The sequence below is a fragment of the Glycine soja genome, chromosome 14 (genome assembly GCF_004193775.1).
Source record: "Glycine soja cultivar W05 chromosome 14, ASM419377v2, whole genome shotgun sequence".
NCBI classification, from domain to species: Eukaryota; Viridiplantae; Streptophyta; class Magnoliopsida; order Fabales; family Fabaceae; genus Glycine; species Glycine soja.
In genome coordinates, this window is record NC_041015.1 from 7,281,522 (window position 1) to 7,300,815 (window position 19,294).

Below are 19,294 nucleotides of genomic sequence, written 5' to 3' on the forward strand. Positions count from 1 at the left end.
AATCTGAATATGCCACAATTAGAAAAACACATCTTTAAAGTAATTGTTCGATGAACATTCTAATATCAGAAAGGAAAAAAAAGGAAAAGAGCACAAGAATTGTTATTGTGTGTAATTATTATTAATTAGTTTTTGGTTAAGCGTTGACATCAGTCAGCCTTGGAATCTTGTGAGTTTTGAAGCTCCAGAGACTTGTTTAAGGATCCCAATCTGGTAACATTGACGTAATCTGTAGGAAGATGAGCTGGTAGTCCTGGAATTATCAATCCAACAAGCCTGAAAATCGTCATGAACCAATTCTGTATATAGTCTCTACCTTCTATGAATGGGATAAGAAATCCTCTAATTAGCTCCCAAACTGCGTTTAGGATCTTGGGTATGACCCAGAACAAAGAGAAATAATTCTTGTTTGGCTCCTCTTCTAGAACCTGGATTGCAGTACATAAATAAGTATCAGTCAGAGTATATCTGCTATTTGGGTAAGCTTATTTCTAGGAAAGAAAAATAAAATGAAATGAGTTTGTGTAAGTTCAAATTAACAGATTAATTTGTAGAAATTCTTTTATCGTTTAGAAAAGTAAGACGAGAGAGCTATAAGTTAATTTTAACTTATAGAATTTTTTTTTTCTCCTAGTATTTCTGAATAACTTTGTCCAAACAAATTAGGAGAACAAAACGAAACACAAATATGAAATCATACACTATTTTCACACTGTTCATACCTGCCCATGGTACAAGCTGTTGAAGTAGAGGCAAGAACCAAAGTGCTTAAAGAAAAGGGTTTGGTCATCATAAGGGACCCTAGGCACCACATCATTGCAGTAAACATACCTCATATACCTCACATCATACTTTCTCAACTTGTCCTTCATGAACTCCCCAAACTTATTGTCCCCAACTCGTGGCTGCCCAAAGGTATAAACCCCTTCTAACTTTTCCAACAGCCCTTCCTCCTCATGCATTGTGAGCACTGCAGCAAACAGAATTGCCAAGGCTCCTCCCAAGCTGTGCCCTGTCAATATGAATTTTGCATCCTCTTCTGCCTCCAACATGGCTCTCAGCTTCTCTCTGATTGTATAGTAGGCATAAAAATGATGAGGCTCACCACTAGTGCTGCTTTGATCTATCTCTTTGGGCCATCCACTGTTCTTCTGAAGACCTAAAGCTTTCATGAACCCAGCATGAATCCTACCCACATTGGGCAACTCATACCAGGAGATGTCCACGTCTGTTCTCCATTGGTCCGCATCAAATGGCTCCGTGCCCCTGAATGCAACCACAATCAAGTTGGCTTCGGACTTGCTGTCTTGCACTATGATTGCTCGTGTGGACCAGAGTTCTTGGTAATCTGCATCCCATCAATCCCATTCAAGCAAAAGATAAACATGTAAAATGGAGAATCCAGGGTAAAATATGATTTTAGTTTGTTTTTTTTATATCATAAATGCTAATTGTTAATTTTTTTTCTAGTAAAAAAGATTAAACTCACCATATTTTTTCTTAACCATCTAACCAACCTTATATCTCCATATATGGTTTTTGTTCCCATACTTTTACTTAAAATTGATACTAGTCTTCTACTTTAGTTTCGATCGATCCTATTTTTAAATTTTAGAAAAATAGTGGTTTTAATCTCTCATCACATAAAGAAAATTTAGTTTTACCGAGAATACAGTAATTGAAAACATATTTTATCCAAGAATCTAACTAAGTACTTATCTCAAATATTGCGGGAATAAATAAGATAAAAACAAACAATAAAATCAATAAATCAATGAAAAATCAATAAAGATTAATATCTCAAATTGTTACTCCTCTCATTTCATTATAATTGTTATTATTATCTTAGATTATTTTACTCATACTAAGAAAAATCAATAAATCAATGAAAAATAATGACAATTTTATAAAATTAACCTTTTGATTATTAATTTATTTTTTATTTTAGTAGTCCATATCATTAATATCACTAGGAATATAAGTAGATAAAGATAATTAATATTATATTAAAAAATTAAGATGATAATTAATTTTGAACAAATTTTTTTAGATGACAATTATAATGGATCCAAAAGGGAGTATTTGTGTGTGTAGATTTCTTTGTTTTACAGATATTTTTCTTCTTTTATACAAATTAAGTTTACTTTATATACTAAACATGTCCCATGTATAGTGGTATTAAATAAAAGAAAAAAAGTCAGACATGTCTAGGCTATGGCTATGTGCAACCAATTATATAATTATTCTTTTTTTTCTTCTTTAAAACAGATTCCAATTCTTAATTTGAAAGAAGTTTTTAAATGTTTTGTGGGTATCTTAAGTGAGTACTAGTATAAGCTAGCTGGCGTAAGAAAAATAAAGAAAAGGAAAAAAAAAACATTAAAACGTACGTCTTAACACATTAATATTCATTGATCCTTTATATCCACATACCGAAAATTTGCTGGCCATTTCATTTATATATGGCGATGAGAGTGATTGTAATTTTAAAGAAGCAGGCTGTTTCAGCATTTTAGATTGACGATGGTAAAAAAAATAGGAAAAAGTACTATTTTTAAACAAATTATCACAAACTTAACTAAGAGATCTTCCCAAATTTCTCTCTTTTGGCTGTCTTTTCTAAACTTATTAGCAAATGGAATTCCTTCTTAAGTATAGATTGGGGCAATTAATTAAAGCCAAGCATTTTTCTACGGCCGTCTTGTTGATCATCATTCATAATTTCATATATGATTTCGAAATCACAATTTTTTTTAGCAAAATCCTAGCCAAAAGGGCTCACTCGTATTCAGGATGATAGAAATTCAAGGATTTTTTTATTATATAGAAAAAAGTGTTTTTTTTTTAAGAATTTATAGAAAAGGTGAATTATTTTTTAAAGATTCATTTTAAAAGTAACTTTTGAAAATAACATAAAATCTATTTTCATTTACAGATTTTTTTTCTAAAAAAAGTTTAAACAAACACGTTAAAATTTTAAAAGGTTTTTTTTTTTTAGAGAATAAAAGTTTTTTTATAATAGCACTATTTTTTTTTTATGAAAAAGGGCTAGTGAATGTTAATGAGAAGTGAGCCCGTACGTAGATGTCGGGGAAAAATATAAAAGAGAAAAATGATTAAAATGAATGATTTGTGATATAAAAGGTGAAAAATTATTGAAGTTCACTTATGTCATATTTCATCAATAATTTTTTTTATATAATTTTCTGAAAATTTTATCATTCATAAATAATAAAGACATTATAAAAATAAAATTTATTAAGATACTATGATAGTCTCTGTTTGAAATCTACGTAACCTAGGATATATCAAGTCAAGAGAGAAAATTTCAATCCTGACTTCTGAGTTGCAACTTGTAAGAAATTTGTAATTCACTCCAAATTAACGACTTGCAACCATGGCCACGTATTTATATAGTGGTGGAAGCATCTTCCTTAAAGACACGAGACAAATGAATTCAAAAGCAAGCAAACAAACAAGCAAAAAAAAAAAAAAAGCACATTGCAATAATCTAAAATTCTACGGCAGTGTAAAAAATTTGGAAGCATACCATTAAAAAACCAAAGGTTAGGTCGGAAGCAAAATGTGACTTGTCATTCATTGGTAAATGGAGGGAGGGATCCATGAAATTAACTGTGTTCCGTAGTAAACATTCTGCCATTGTTTTTTTTTTCTCTCTTAATAATGTTAATATTTACGTTTAAATTTTATTAACTGTGTAATACCAATTTCAGAATTTATATTTGAACAGATCAAGTTCAAATTCCATGCAATTAAGAGTCTGGATTTAACTTGTAGAAAGAAAAAAAAAAGTTGTTCAAGCTTGACATATTTGAACAATCAAATTTATATAAACTAAAGTTTGATCTTGAATTGAATAAAAATTTGAGAACTTGAACTTAATTAACTTACTAGCTTGCCTATGACTTGTTTATTTTTTTTTTAATGGCATTTCTTTAAATATATTTTGTATTAGCTTATATATATTTAACATATATTTTCTTGTTAAAAAGTAAGAAAAGATGATAATTATATTTAAAATTTTATGTTGTTAATCTATTTAAAAATAAGACTCAAACACAAATTAATTATTTGTGGACTATTAATGGTAAGTCTATAAAATTTGTGTTTTATTAATTTAAGAAATTGAGCCTAACTTTAAGCTCAAGCTCATATATAACTAAATAAATGAATTTAAACAAGTATGAACTAAGCTAGAATAATTGATGTATGGATATACCATTTTTGTAACCTTAGTATAATAGAGGAAATGGCATGCAAATATTTTATGCAATAAATGTGCTTCCTTTTCTTCATGTTGAGATGCTATGCACTTCGATATTGTTAGTTTAATTTTCAGATCAGGAAACCAGCTTAGCAAAACATATTTCTAGTAACAGTACTGAAAAGATGTTTTATCTATCTGCTGTAAATTTTCGTATCTTCTAAGCAAAATTTACAAAGGATGCTTCTTAATTACGTACCGTTCCAGAAGCTGTGTGACCCCAAAAACTCCATCTGCAATCATATTATAAAAGGAAAACAAATGTAAATTAAACCCGAGTCAGACATCAAAATTAATCACCAAAACTAAAAAAAAGTTACATATTTACGCTAATATATATATAACTATTTTTTTTATTAGTTACGCTAATTCTTTCTCCATCTAGCAAACCAATATTGCATACATATACAGAGATTAGAGAACTTACATCCCAATGATTTTGCACTGCGTTACTAACGAATTCTTCATTCTCATACGCTAATTTTGAAGCCATCATTGAGAGGAACCCTTTGTACTTGGCATCATTCTCCTTAATTGTTTTGTCTAAGTCAACTCGTGTGTCAGTGATGCCCACCACGGATAAGAATGCTGCCGATGATCTTTCCGGTGTTTTCATCTTTCCTGCACCACAAATCATATATTAATTCTCATGCAAAAGACTTATCATATACTAACAGAATTACTTTTGAAAATAACTTATATGTTCATAAAATATGTTTTCAACTCATAAGGTATTTATGATTATACTTATGAAAGCAATTTACAACCTATATGAAGATAATTTATCAACTTAATTATATATAAATATTAATATGGTAAGCACTTGTTTAACAAACTTTAATTAAGTTATTCAATGGTTGTTACTTTGAGTTTGTGAGAAAAAAATATGAGAATGATTTTTATAGAATACATATTATTGAAGAATAAAAAAACTAGTATATGATTAGCTTTCAGATTGAATATTAATGTTATATTCTATCCAAAGAATTGAAACATGTAAATATATCGAGAAGTTATACTACCAGTTAATGTTATTTATTAGTTTTTGTTAGAATTCGATAAGGAGATTCGACATTAAGATCTCTCTCCTTCTTCCGTGGATCCTAAAACCCTCCTTCCCAACCTGTCAACTTATATGAATGATCATAATGGTGAGAAAAGAAATGATCGAATGGATAATTACCTGTTAGAAATTTGAACAAGAGCCTTATTAAGCCTCCATTGCTTGATAAAAGATTGAGCCACAACTCCAACGTGTCCCCAACGTTCTTCAAGGAGTTTCTTGAGGCAACGAGAACCTTCTGCGCCACAATGGATATGAAGAGGAGCCATCTTTGTCGAAATTCTCTTGCCTCAATCTCACGAGGGCACTCAATGAATCCTCTATTGTTCAAGTTGGAAGAGAACAAGAGGCGTCCAAGATCCACAGCACTCGCCTCTTGTGGTTTCAGCAACAGGTAATTCAAACCAAATAGTTCTTCGGAGGAAGCCATTGCTTTAAGAAATGGATTAATTTGTCAAGTGAGAAAGCGAGATAGTTTTTTGAATTATTGCGTCAACTTCTAAGACAGAAACTTATATAGGACATGAAGCTCATATTTATAATATTATATAGCAATATAACATTCATAATAACTAAAGAATTGACATATAGATGATGTAAGTAACATCTAATTGCATTCATATGCGTGAAAATAATATATTTAACAAAAAAATTTATATTTAATTCTCATTGTATAAAATTTCATTAGATCAACAACAATCATATATCACATATAAGATCAATCTCTAATCTAATAGATTAAAAGATATCTATAATTTCTAACTCAATAAAAAAAATATAACATCCATAGATTATCAAGTATAATATGTTATTTAATGGCAATTGGTGTCATATACAGAAAACATATGATAATATTCAATATACAGTGGCTTGCGAAGAAACAGGTTTTATATAAATAATTAATTAATGAGTTGCTTTTTGGTGTTTAGCCCTTAGTTGATCATCCTTAGCAGATTTTCCTAGCTGCTTCTTTCATGGGGTCTTTGCTGGTCAATGGAGGCTTTATACCTAGATGGGACTTGGGACATAAATGGCGGGTGGAATACACGTAATAATATGCATATATACTTTTACCAATTCTAATTAAAATTATGGCAAAACGTGAGGTTGTCACCAGTCCAAAACTAGTTGCTGAGTTATAATGACACTCTTTGATTTAATGGATGGTTAAGTTTGTAAGATTTTTCTCCAAAATTAAGATACTGTACGTAGGAAAATGTGGCATCCGCGTGCCATATATCTCCACCTATTTTTAACCTTTCCGAGAAAAACAAAGTTGTGTGTCTATAATCTCTAAGGTTGGTTGCACTGTTAGGTGAGGTTATATTTTAAAAAAAAAGAAACTTGCACCCAAGTCTTTGAGGTTTATATATATATAAAAGCTTGAACCCAAGTCATTGGTATCGAGCCTGAGGTTAGGAGATTATAAAGAATGAATTTATTAAACGGGTTTTATATAATAATTAATGAGTTGATTTTTGGTGTTTAGCCCTTAATTGATTATTCTTATTGGGTTCTCCTAGCTGTTTCTTTGTGTGGGTCATCCACGTGCCTAACATCTTTTCCAATTTTTAACTTTTCTGAGAAAAACAAAGTTTCGTGTCTAACATCATATCTTAGATTGCTGTTTTATTTTTCTCTCCTTTTTTTTTTAAAAAAAAAAGAAGCAGCTCGGACAAGTCTTAGGTTGGACTTTTATCTCCCTATTTTTTTTTATAAAAAAACAAAAACAAAAAATCAAGAGCATGAGGTTGGGAGACTATTAAGAAATAAATTTAATTAAAATCCACTTAAAATATAAAGTTTTTATACTATTATTTAATATATTATTTTGTTTTACTTCAATTTAATATGTTATTTATGTATAGTAAGATTAATTATTTTCAATAATTACTTAAAAACTATATTTGAGTTGATTTCTAATTAGAATATATTTTGACAAACATTTTTAGTTAGCTTATAAGTTTAATTTTCAATAGTTTGTAGCTTTTTTATAAGATATTTCAAGTAACTTTTACTTTTTTATATTTTGACTATGCTTAGCAAAAGTAATTGAAAAACAAAAAATATGTTTCCAGCTAGTAGACGAATGCTAAAAGATTGTTAATATAAATATCTAACAAAATCATTTGTTGTAGTAATTGTTAAATGTAAAATGATAAATATGGATATGTTTATATAATATTTATATAATTTTTTTATTTTATTGATAAATATATTTTGAATAATTTTAATTTTTAAAATTAATTTTAAAGTCTCATAAATTTTTTATCTTTAGATCAATTACTTTAATTGCATTTCTTAGTTTCAGTTATTATAGTTTTCATATTATGCATTATACTACTAATCCTATATTGTAAAATATTTTTAATAAAATTAAAATAAAATAAATTAACACATACTACTCCTAAAGTTAAATATAAGTCAAACTAACTAATTTTTAAGGTATTTTTTTATCATATTTTTTATGTTAAGTTTGTTTGTTTCACTAAATTTTATTGTATTTTTAAGAATCATATTCCCAAGAATATGGTTTATGGGAGTATTATTTCTAGGTATATTTCAAAATATGTTGGTTAGATTTTAATATTCTTAGAATTTTTTTAAAATTTAAAACAATTCAAATAAGTAAAATTGGAAGTTACATGCATTTTTCGAGAATAACTTTTCATATTCTGATGAAAATATCAGGTTTTCATCTTTCTTCATGAGAATAAAAATATAGGAAAACGTATTAAAAAAATGAAATTACAACATTCTCAGTGCTCAACAATACATGAGAATAATTTTTCGAAACTTATAACAAACATGTGTAATAGCGTTTATTTTTTTTTAATTTTATCATTGTAAAAAAATTAATTTTAGTTATTGCTTACAAATATTTTTGTTTTATTTAAAATATTTTGAAGTATAATATTAAAATAATATAATAAATAATATAAATAGAGTAATAATCTAAAACAGATAGTGTGAAAAAGAAAATAAAGGAATAATAATAAAAGTCTAATTTATGTAAAAAAAAGGTAATAATTTTTTAATAAATACTATAATAGAGGAAATAAAATATAAACATCTAAAAATTAGTATTTTAAAAAATATTACTTTATATATCCTTTAAAAAAAAGCTAGCTACTGCTTGTCAAACATAGACAACTAAAAGCTTAACACTAATGCAAATACGACTTTTTAAAGGACGGTTTTGAACCGTCGTAACAGCCGCCGTCATAGAAGGTGCAAGTATTTTAAAGACGGGTATATCAACCGTCGTTGTAAATAAGATTTTTTACAACAGTTGGTGATAAACCGTCGTTGTACATGACATGCAAAAATGGTTTTTTACGCCGGTTGTGAAATAACCGGCGTAATAAATGCAATATACTAAGACGGTTATACAATAACCGTCGTAGTATTGTCATTTTTTTTTAATCTTTTTTACGCCGGTTGTCTAGTAACCGGCATAGTAAGTGCAATATACTAAGACGGTTATATAATAATCGTCATAGTATTGCCTTTTTTAAAATTATTTTTTGGTATTGTATTGGCTTTTTTTTTGCCTTTTTTTTGGTATTGCAATGACTTTTTTTTTGCCTTTTTTAATTTTTTTTTTTAATTTGATGGGAACCAAAATTATAATAATGATTTTCAATATTTAAAATGATTTTTGACTACAACAAGTGTGAAAAAATCAATATTTATAATTATATCTATTACAATACAATAATACATCATTTTAAATTAGTTCAATACCATCCATGTAACGACAAACATGTGATTCAGGAAAAATTTGTCTCTCAAGCTTTAAAATTTGCGTTGCAATTGTGGTTGCTACGAGTATTTAAGTGTCCAATTCATGCGGTTGCATAGTAGACACAAGTGCAAAAATGTAAGCAACAAAAGTGTCTAATATTAGGCCAAGTTATATGCAAACACACTTGTAAAAATCAACTTATTCAAGCATAGACTAACAAATGAAAATGATGCAAGAGAATTAATAAGTCTGTCGAAGCTCTAAAATTAATGCAAGTTAGAAGCTCTAAAATTATATTCAGTAACTAAATAAGCAACCAATTAATGCAATTATATTCTTGATGTAAATTGTTTCAATCTTCCAGAGAAGAAGAAAGAAAATAGAATAGGTTGGTCCACTATTCCTATATATTCGTTATCACATGTAGGAAAGTGTGGGAAGAAGTCCTTCAAGGAGGTACTTGAGGTAGGAGCCCAAGAACACCAATGGTTGGGACTTTATTACTATTATGCTTATGCTCCACTTCTAAAGGAGTTATGATTTGACTCTAACTTTTCAAGTGGTGCCCGCAGTAGTATTTTTTTATAAATAAAAAAAATATATCTTTATTAGAGATTAATAACTAATTTCTCGAGAAACATTAAATCTATTAAAGAAGTATCTTTCAAATAATACTTTTTCATATACATAGATTTGGAAATCAAATCCCCAATCATACGATTAAGGGAATAGTAATTCCACCAAAGCAATAGCCAAAGAAAAAAGTTTATAAGTGCATTGCAAGCTTCCTTCATTAGTTCCTTTTTTTCCCTTCAATATTAATTAACTAATATTGAAAATTAAGTATGTCTTTATCTCGTGAAAAATAAAAAGACGTATGTTTATATAAAATTAATAATTTAATTTTTATCCATTATCTCTACTTTTATATATTGATAACTCACAATAAGTATGATAATGCAAATCATTAGATTAGACTAAATTATTAAATAACATGACAATACATAATTAAATAATAATGTAACTTTGTTCTGCAACTATAACACATTGGAATCAAAATTTTGAAACAAAAATGAATATCTTTCACAAGGTAGGGATTGTTCTTGAATTAGTTTTACAATATGAATATGATTTGTCCTAATTTTATTTTGACATTTTATGATTTTAAAAAAAGAATATGAACAAAATCACACATTTGTTCAACTTCTTCAAGCATAGACTAACAAATGAAAATGATGCAAGAGAATTAATAAGTCTGTCGAAGCTCTAAAATTAATGCAAGTTAGAAGCTCTAAATTATATTCAGTAACTAAATAAGCAACCAATTAATGCAATTATATTCTTGATGTAAATTGTTTCAATCTTCCAGAGTTTGACATTGGGGCCATAAGGATGAGGAGCATAAAATCTGACACAAATTTCTACTAGATTTTCATTCTAGAAGAAACTAAATGCATCCAGTGGATATTTTAATCTCTTGATGGCTCATGCATTGTATCAAATGGAAAAAATGAACTCACTAAAAATATATCCAAGTTTTGTTTCAATATTCTTGAAAGTTACTCATCGGTGCCAATGATATTTAAGGGTTTTTCCCAGTCATATAATAAATAGACTTTCAGTGTAACTTATGTAAAACCACAACCTTATATTTTATTCCACTAATTCGATGTTGAACAATCATTTTTGCATTTTTGGTAAGAAATTGAAGAAATTCAAGACAGAAAAAGAAAAACATTAGAAGAAATTTAAAATTATGCAGCCAAATTCTCATACAAACACATTTGATGTAGGAAAGGTGCTACAGTTAATTACATCTCTATGAACCTAAATTTGCTATAGTAGTCCTAAAAAGTTTTCAATTTTCTCAATTTTTCCTTACCACATGGGTACTAAGGATCTCTAAATCTAAGGATCTGCCTAACACCATGTCAACCAAATTGAAGATAACCCATTCAGATTTGTATTTGGATTCACAGTCACTTCTTTTGCAACTGTTAAGAGCCATAACAAATTACCATCAATATCAAACCAAAAAATTTCATTTTATTTTCAACACTGTGGTTAAGCTTCTTAAGAATAAGAATAGCAACAAATCTTCCTGTGATGTGCAATTCCATGTATTACATTATTATTAATGTTATAAGAACCAAATTTGAAGCCAAAAGCCTTGGGTAACCTATGGTTAAACCAATCCACCAACAACCTTGAGGCCTTATTGGTTTGATTTCAGGTTCAGGTCTAAAAACAAAGATAGTATTACGGTAACCTTGCACTTTAAGAACACATAAACAGTCATGTATCCAAAACTCAACCGTAACATCGACATCAATATAATAATAACAAAAAAAAAACTCATTTTTTGGTTAAATTACTTCAGATGCAAACAAGAAAGCCAACAGGTGTAGCATCACAAATTCAAGCGCCAATATATCACACACTAGTTCATTTCTGAAAAGTTCAAACACTTCATCAAACAGGTGGCTAGTTGGGCTGACATGATGAAGAAAAGTGCCAAGAGAAGAGAGCCTACAACATCTGCTAGGCAATTTACATGATTACTTGATTGAGTTACAATTGGCCAAGGACCCCTTTGGTCCAAGGTTGTTATGGCAACACATCCTCTGAGCTACTGATCATGTTTAGATTCTAGTTTTTGTGTGAAATTCTTTTTTGTACCCCTTCTCCATCTAAAAAAAAAAACTATTTATTTTGTATATTGTTGTTGGTTGTGTGTATAATGGCATGTACTAGTTTGAATGAAACATTTGGCTGATCCTTCTTGAAGTCTTTGTCAATTTGCCGTTTTACATTGAAGCAGGCAAGTGGTAACTACCACATCACATGACAAACTGGTTTACATCAGATTTTTTTGTTGTACTTTTATTCAATGAACCTATGAGTTGATTGGTAATTCCCATGCCTAAATTTTCGTTTTATTCTTTTCACTTCTATGTTTGATCTATGGTATAACAAGAGATTGCCTTAACAAATAATTTGTGATAAGGTATAGGACTAAATTCTTACTGTCAGTTTTTTTTATTTTTAAAAAGAAGTTTCTACTGTCAATGGGCATACATATGCCAAAATGCTTGATAAGGATCTCTTTACTTTCTCGGTCACATGTAACCTTTATAAAATTGACAAATGGGATACTAACATCGATGATTCATACTATGAATGGTTATTTCAAAGGTTTGTTTATTCAAATTAGCAATTAGAAACATGGATGAGTCTGGAAATTTTAGTAGATTTAAAGCTGCATGAGCATGCTAAAAAAATTTATACAGGATAAAGGTAAAAGAATAACTATATTTTTTTTACAATATTATTTAATATCCTCTTACTGAAAGAAAAGTATTAAATGTTTTATATGTTTTTAAGACATTGAACGTATTTATGTTTTATTTAATGTATTTTATAAAGTGTTATAAAAATTAATGAAAACAAGTTATAACTTATAAGAAGAATATAACAGTGAAACACTTGGCAACAAACTACAACTATCATTCTATTTGGTAAAAGAAAACTTTCTTCTATAAATTAATAATGACTGAGTGTGTGTTCGAGTAGGCGGTGCGGTCACTGCACCTTGCTTATTTTTTCAGTCACACCAATGCAACTCTTTGTTGCTTTTCAATTTTCAATTATTCACCATGATTTTTGGGGCTAGAATTGATTTTGCTTGGTATCCAAACATGCACTTTGGTTCTTCATTCAAATTACTTGGTATCCAAACATGCACGCAGACCATCCTAGATGACTGACTTTGCCAATTATTAGAATTTTCAATTAGAATGCGATTTACTTTTATCTGTTATCTGTATGGTTCTGCTTTATAGCCTGTTGGGAGCTTTGCCTTATAAAGGGAGCCTTTTCAGTTGTAAGAAGGTTATGAAATGAATGAAGTATTTTCTTTTTATTACCTAGTCTTAGATTAACCAAGTGTAGCCCTAGATTCTCTAGGTGTCAGTGTCACTTTATTATGGTCCAACAACCAACACAAACAACTCTACTTACTAATACATGAAATATGAACAGTGAGAGGATGAAATATAAAATTTGCCAAAACCTATGCCAATGTTCCTTAGACCCGAGCACACATGCAGCTTATAGTCAGAGGCTACTAATATAGAGAGGCAACATTCACATATCATTTAATCTTCTCTCAACTATTATCAGAAAAAGGTACAACTAAATTCAGCTTTAGGCATCCCAAGCTTATCAACCCACAAGCAGAATATCTTTTGCACAGTAAGGTGATAAATTTATCAACATATAATATGTTTATGTGGAGATACCTGGATTTTAGCTCCACGATATGTGATCACACCTGGGATGCAAGTTAAGGTGGTAAACTCATAGGAAGCAACCTATAAACAAAAACAAGTAAAAACTTTAGAAAGTTCTTTAATACTTTAATACAAACTAAAATTTAGATAATTTGGAAAATTATTATGCTACCCACCACCCAAACCCAATACAAAGATAAAATCACCCTGCATGCACATTATAATTGATTACTTAATAAACATAATGCATAACCTCTGTTGCATTAATAGAAAGAAAAAGCAGAGCACTTGAACTTATGATTATAGTTCCCCCTTAGTACTATAGGGTCGGGACAATGGAAATTGTTTTGAGAAGTGGAACTTTATGGGATTGGGAGTTCTATGCCTACATTGCTCACTAGGTTTAGAAAGAAAGTTTTAGCATTATAATATTTCAAAAACCCTTATTTTAGCCATATGTCCAATGACCCTTTTTAATTTCCCAAGAGCTTCTTTCCCACTATGGCAATATTTCTAAACATTTTCTCTCTTGAGGTTCTCATTTTTTTCTTTTTCTTGTCAAAAGGTTTCACTTCCTCTGACTACATTAAATCAAATTCACTTTCCACAAGGACCTAAACACAGAAAAGAAATAAAATGATCAAAAGAAATCACGTTTCAAAATCAAAATTAAATATGCTACTCACCTGTGATGTGAGTATAGATTTGTTCAACTGCAGTCAAGTGAAAATAGAAAGCAAAGCGCAACTAAGTTATGAGCAATGACCTGTAGGCAAACATCAACAACTTTAAAATCTAACACTACTCACATGATGCAAACAAATATGTTGTAGGTTTTAAATCTTCCTTTTCTAAAAAAAGACCAGGGAAATAAACAGATAAAAACAGAATTCAGTTAAGGCATTTCAAATAAAAAATCATCGAACTGCACAAGTAACAAATAAACAGTATCGAGCAGTGCCTATAAAAAATTGGAGTAGAAACAACAGACTTTAAAGGATTAGGGTATACGTGGTTCAATTCAGCTTAGTTCTAAGGCCTAATTAGTTTCACTCAATTTCCCCCCATCCCAATAGAACAATCAATAATTTATTGGCAATAAACAGGGGCTTCCATATCAACTTTCAAAGATTATCTCAAGAAGAAAACAACACACAAGTTTTGATAGTACACGGAAAAAAAAGGAATCCAGAGCACAAATCTAATTAATATGACACATAATTTTATTGAAAAACTATCATAGCTGAGAAAATATTGCATACATTACCATCCAATTCCAAACGTGCAACCTATTGATGCCTACAAAACCTAACAGCAACGCGTGCAAAATAAAAGACAAGGAAATCTAAATGAAGCAGCAGCAACTTGTAGGAGTTCATAACTGACTATACCCAATACTTTATGCGAGTAAGTAATTAGGGTTTACTTGGTTGAGCGTGTGCGAAAAAAAAAGTGAAAATGATTTTCGCAAACTAAGAGAAAAGGGTTTCAACGAAGCAGAGGCTAATTTCGAAGAATAAGTGTAGACAAAGTGCGAATGAATGCAATTAAGGTGTTGGAGAGAAAAGAAAGAAGAAAGATAAGAAAAATACGTACCTGAGATTGAGACTGAGATATTGTCTGTGTTGTGTGGTGTGATTCACTGAGTTCAGAGTGCGCATGAGGTTGAGGAATGGCTAAGGAACAAGCTTTGTCTTAATTGATAGTTGAGGTTGAGGGACAAAATCTGCGTGAGGTGGGGAGAGAATGGCTCAGGAAAACACGATGGCTCAGAGAATGGGTGAGGGCCAGGAGTAGAAGCGCCTTAGGTTATTATGTTATACAAAGACAATCTTAGGATAAAAACCGATGTTGTCTTAATTTATAGTAATTACAACATTGCCACCAACACCCATTCTAAGACGGTTATTTATAACCATCTTAGAATGTACGACGTAAAAACAAATTTTTGTTTCCTTATTTACAAAATTGCCACCGCGCCATATTCTAAATCAGTTCTTGAGAACCGTCGTAAATGGCGCGTCGTAAATTCAAGCTTTTGTAGTAGTGCTTGTTCAACTGACAATAATGGTAATGGAACAAACGAGGTTGTATGATTGCCTTTGCAATGTTTCAGTAATGAAATGTGAAACACTGGATGTATTTTTTCCATAGGAGGTAACAAGAGTTTATAGGCTACTGTACCAATTTTTTCTAACACCAGAAAAGGGCCAAAGTAATGGAGACCAAGTTTATGGTTTTTACGCAAAGCCACCGAATACTGGCGATAAGGTTGAAGTTTCATCGATACCATGCCCCCAATTTGAAATTCCAATGGTAGCCTATTCTGGTATGCATGCTTTTTCATAAACTGTTGGACCCTATTCAAATTGGCCTTGAGCTGAACTAGTATCGTGTCCCACAACTGTAGCATTTCTTGCAAGTTTGGTGGGTCCATTGTAGTCATCTGATAGCAGATCAAAGTTGGGGGATCATGACCATAAACAACCTTGAAAGGTGTCATGCCAATGTTGTTGTGATGAGAAATATTGTACCAAAACTCAGCTCAAGGCAACAACTTCAACTAGTGTTTTGGGTTATTCGAAGTAAAGCAATGCAAATACAATTCCAAGCATTTATTTAGGGCCTCTGATTACCCATCGGATTGGGGATGGTAGACTGAGCTCATGGCAAGGGTTGTCCCATTTAGTCGAAACAAATGTCTCCAAATTTTGCTTGTAAAAATCTTATCCCTATTAGATACTATAGTTTTTGGAAAACCATGTTGTTTGACTACCATCTAAATAAAGGTTTTTGTGACAATGAGGTTGTTGTAATCAACTCTTAGAGGGGGAAATGACTATATTTTGAGAGACGGTCCACCACGACCATAATAACAGTGAACCCAGGCACTATCGGCAACGGACGATAAAATCCATGGCCACATCCTCCCAAATCTGTGTCGATATCGGCAATGGTTGCAAGAGGCCAGCAAGTAAGGCATTAGAAGATTTAGCTTGTTGGCACACCAAGTGTTGGGACACAACCAACTTAATGTACTTCGCCATAGTAGGCCAATAAAATAGACTTGCAATCCGAGCCTTGGTGCAGGCTACTCTAGAATGCCCTCCAATTTGTGGTGAATGGAATTCTTTGAGAATTGACGTAGCTAATTCGGGTTGGTTTGGAACCACTATCCTTTATTTCTAGTACATCAAATTATTTGCAACATGAAAGTAACGGTCAAGGGCATTCCCTTCCACACACTTGGTGGGAATATCCAACAAGGAAGGTCCATATTCGTGGCTTGCTCAATTTGAGACAATAAGGAGGCATGTGGCTCGGATAAGGCCATGAAAAAGGACCTGGAAAGGGTGTCCGCAGCAACATTTTCCTTGTCGGGCTTGTACTCAATGGTAAAATCATACCCCCAAAATTTGTGAATCCATACATGTTGCTCGGGGGTTTGAATGATCTGATTGCATAAAGACTTAAGACTTCGTTGATCAGTCCTAATGATAAACTTCTGCCCTAACAGATTATGGTGAAACTTTGCTAGAGTCTCCATGATTGCATACAGTTTGCAACTATAAGCAGATTGCTTCTACATTCTAGGCGATATAATATCTTTGAGAAATAAGCAATTGGGTGATGGCCTTGACTTAGTACAACCCTAATCCCAGTACCTGATGCATCGGTCTCTAGAACAAAAGGTAACGAAAAATTTGGAAGGGCCAAAACTAGTGTCATAGTAATAGCCTGCTTTAACTTAACACAAGCATCAGTAGCTTTAGGGGACCACTTAAAAATATTTTTTTAGTAATGAAGTTAAAGGGAATGCATGAGTGGTATACCGCTTTATAAAATGCCTATAGTAACCTATCATGCCAAGAAATTCACAAAGCTATTTAATGGATCCAGGAACTGGCCAAGCCAAAATAGATTGAACCTTTGATTCATCCATTTCTACCCCTCGTTTAGAAACTGTGTGACCCAAATAGTCCACCTTGGTGATCCCAAAATTGCATTTTGACAACTAAGCAAATAGCAGATGATTACTCAAAATCTGTAACACTTCTTCTAGATGACCAAATGTAAGAGCCATGATGGACTGTAGACCAAGATATCATAAAAAATAACAGTATGAACTTACAGAGTTGTTGTTGGAAAATTGAACTCATCAGGCTTTGAAATGTAGTAGGTGGATTTGACAACCCGAACATTGTCGCCAGCCATTCGTACAACCCTTGATGAGTCCGGAACGTTGTTTTGTGCTTATCCTCAGGCCTAACTAATATCTGATGGTATCTAGAGTGAAGATCCAGTTTCGAGAAGAAATAGGCGCCACCAAGTTCATCTATTGTGGGAATCAGAAAGCTATCCTTGATAGTGATAGCATTAAGAGCTCTATAGTCTGTGCAACAACGCCAAGTACCATCCTTTTTCTTGACCAAAAGGATAGGAGAGGAGAAGGGACTGGTGTTGGGGCGGATGATCCCTTCTTGAAGCATTTTGGAAACCATATTCTTTATTTGTTCCTTTTGGCTATAGGGGTATCTATATTGCTTGACTTTAACAAGGTTGCTCCCTTCCAACAACGGAATTCCATGATCATGGGATCTAGTTGGTTGCAGGCCTATCGGGGTGGCAAACCCATGTTTATAGACTATGAGTAAGGTGCATAAGGCTGGGTCCATGTCCAGTGGAAGGTTAAGGTCATTCTCACAAGGTTCAAGGTCAGAAATAGGTTACAGTAGGAGGATGAAACACTCAACTATGGCGTTGGTGGAGTGTAGGCATTTGATATAGTGGTATTGGGCAGTAGTGGGTAGGGTCGGACGCTCTCCAAAAAGGTTTACAAAGGTGTTATTGAGGTAGAATTTTAGAGACAATGCACTATAATCTGCAATGTGGGGACCTAAGGTTGCCAAGCACTAAGTTCACGCCGGCAACGGGAAGCAAGTAAATGGGAAGTTGTAGAGGATGGCCCTGCACCTGCACAATCAAATCCCTATCAAAGAATTGAAATTTTGAGCGTGCTCAACTGGAAGTTGCAAGAATTAAGCCAACCTAGGTTGTAGAAAATTGTCAGAATTCCCACTATCTAAGAGAATTTGAACAGGAGTCCCTTTTATTGTCCCCGTAAACCGCAGAGTGCCCAAACTATGCGAGCCCTTTAATGCATTGAAGGACTAGTGGTGGTTAAGGTCATCGGTGTTGGTGGGGAGGGATGGTACGTCAATTACAGTGTGGTCTGGGAAATCCGTTGTTAGGTTAGGGTTATGATCGTCTTCGTGTTCGGCAATAAGGAACATGTATTGGCGATTTGGGCAATGATGGCTAGGAGAAGATTTGGCATCGCAGAAATAACAAAGGCTTTTGTTTGACCAAAGTTGGACCTCTGCCATCGAGACATGCTTAATTTGGGTGGGCTTTGGTGGAAGGTTTCGGGGTGGTAGGTTAAGGGTGGGTAGTAGAGGTTGGGGTTACGGATTGCGAAAAGAGGGATATAGGGGTTTTGGATTGAGGCGGTTATGTGGATAGGTCAATTATGGGTTTGGATGGTTCGAGTATTTTTCCTCAAACAAACGGGCCAAGGAAACAACTTTTGAAATGGAGAATGAGGATTGGGCCAATTCATCTCTACGGATATCGAGCTGTAGCCCACTAAGGAAACAATCCATTATGGCTTCCTGACTTAGTCCTTGGGTTCGATTTGCAAGGGAAATAAAGGTTGAGTAACACTCGTTGACGGATCCATGTTATTGTAACTTGAATAATGTGGACCTGGGACACTCAAAAGGGGACGACCCAAACTCCAATTCCAAGGCACGTGTGAAACCGCTCCAAGATTGGAAAAGGTTGGTCCGCATCTGCATCTTAAACCAAGGAACTACCTCCTTCTCCAAGTGAACCACGACAATGGT

General features: G+C 32.2%; 1 protein-coding gene and 1 long non-coding RNA gene across 3 annotated transcripts; both read right to left on the minus strand.

Moving 5' to 3' along the window:
• Positions 1-33: 33 nt before the first annotated feature.
• On the minus strand, positions 34-5,832 carry LOC114384866 (lipase-like). Its single transcript, XM_028344683.1, has 5 exons — positions 5,469-5,832; positions 4,713-4,906; positions 4,485-4,518; positions 723-1,348; positions 34-428 (listed from the first exon to the last, which is right to left on the minus strand). The coding sequence occupies exons 1-5, from the start codon at positions 5,776-5,778 to the stop codon at positions 150-152; spliced, it is 1,443 nt and encodes a 480-aa protein (XP_028200484.1). The 5' UTR covers positions 5,779-5,832; the 3' UTR covers positions 34-149.
• Positions 5,833-13,393: 7,561 nt separating this feature from the next.
• LOC114384687 lies at positions 13,394-18,845 on the minus strand. Of its 2 annotated transcripts, none has more exons than XR_003660754.1 (3): positions 17,521-18,845; positions 14,075-14,154; positions 13,394-13,469 (listed from the first exon to the last, which is right to left on the minus strand). It is a non-coding gene; the product is annotated as an uncharacterized LOC114384687 (long non-coding RNA). The 2 variants fall into 2 exon arrangements; XR_003660755.1 differs by lacking the exon at positions 17,521-18,845 and adding an exon at positions 14,985-17,460.
• Between the last annotated feature and the right edge of the window lie 449 nt (positions 18,846-19,294).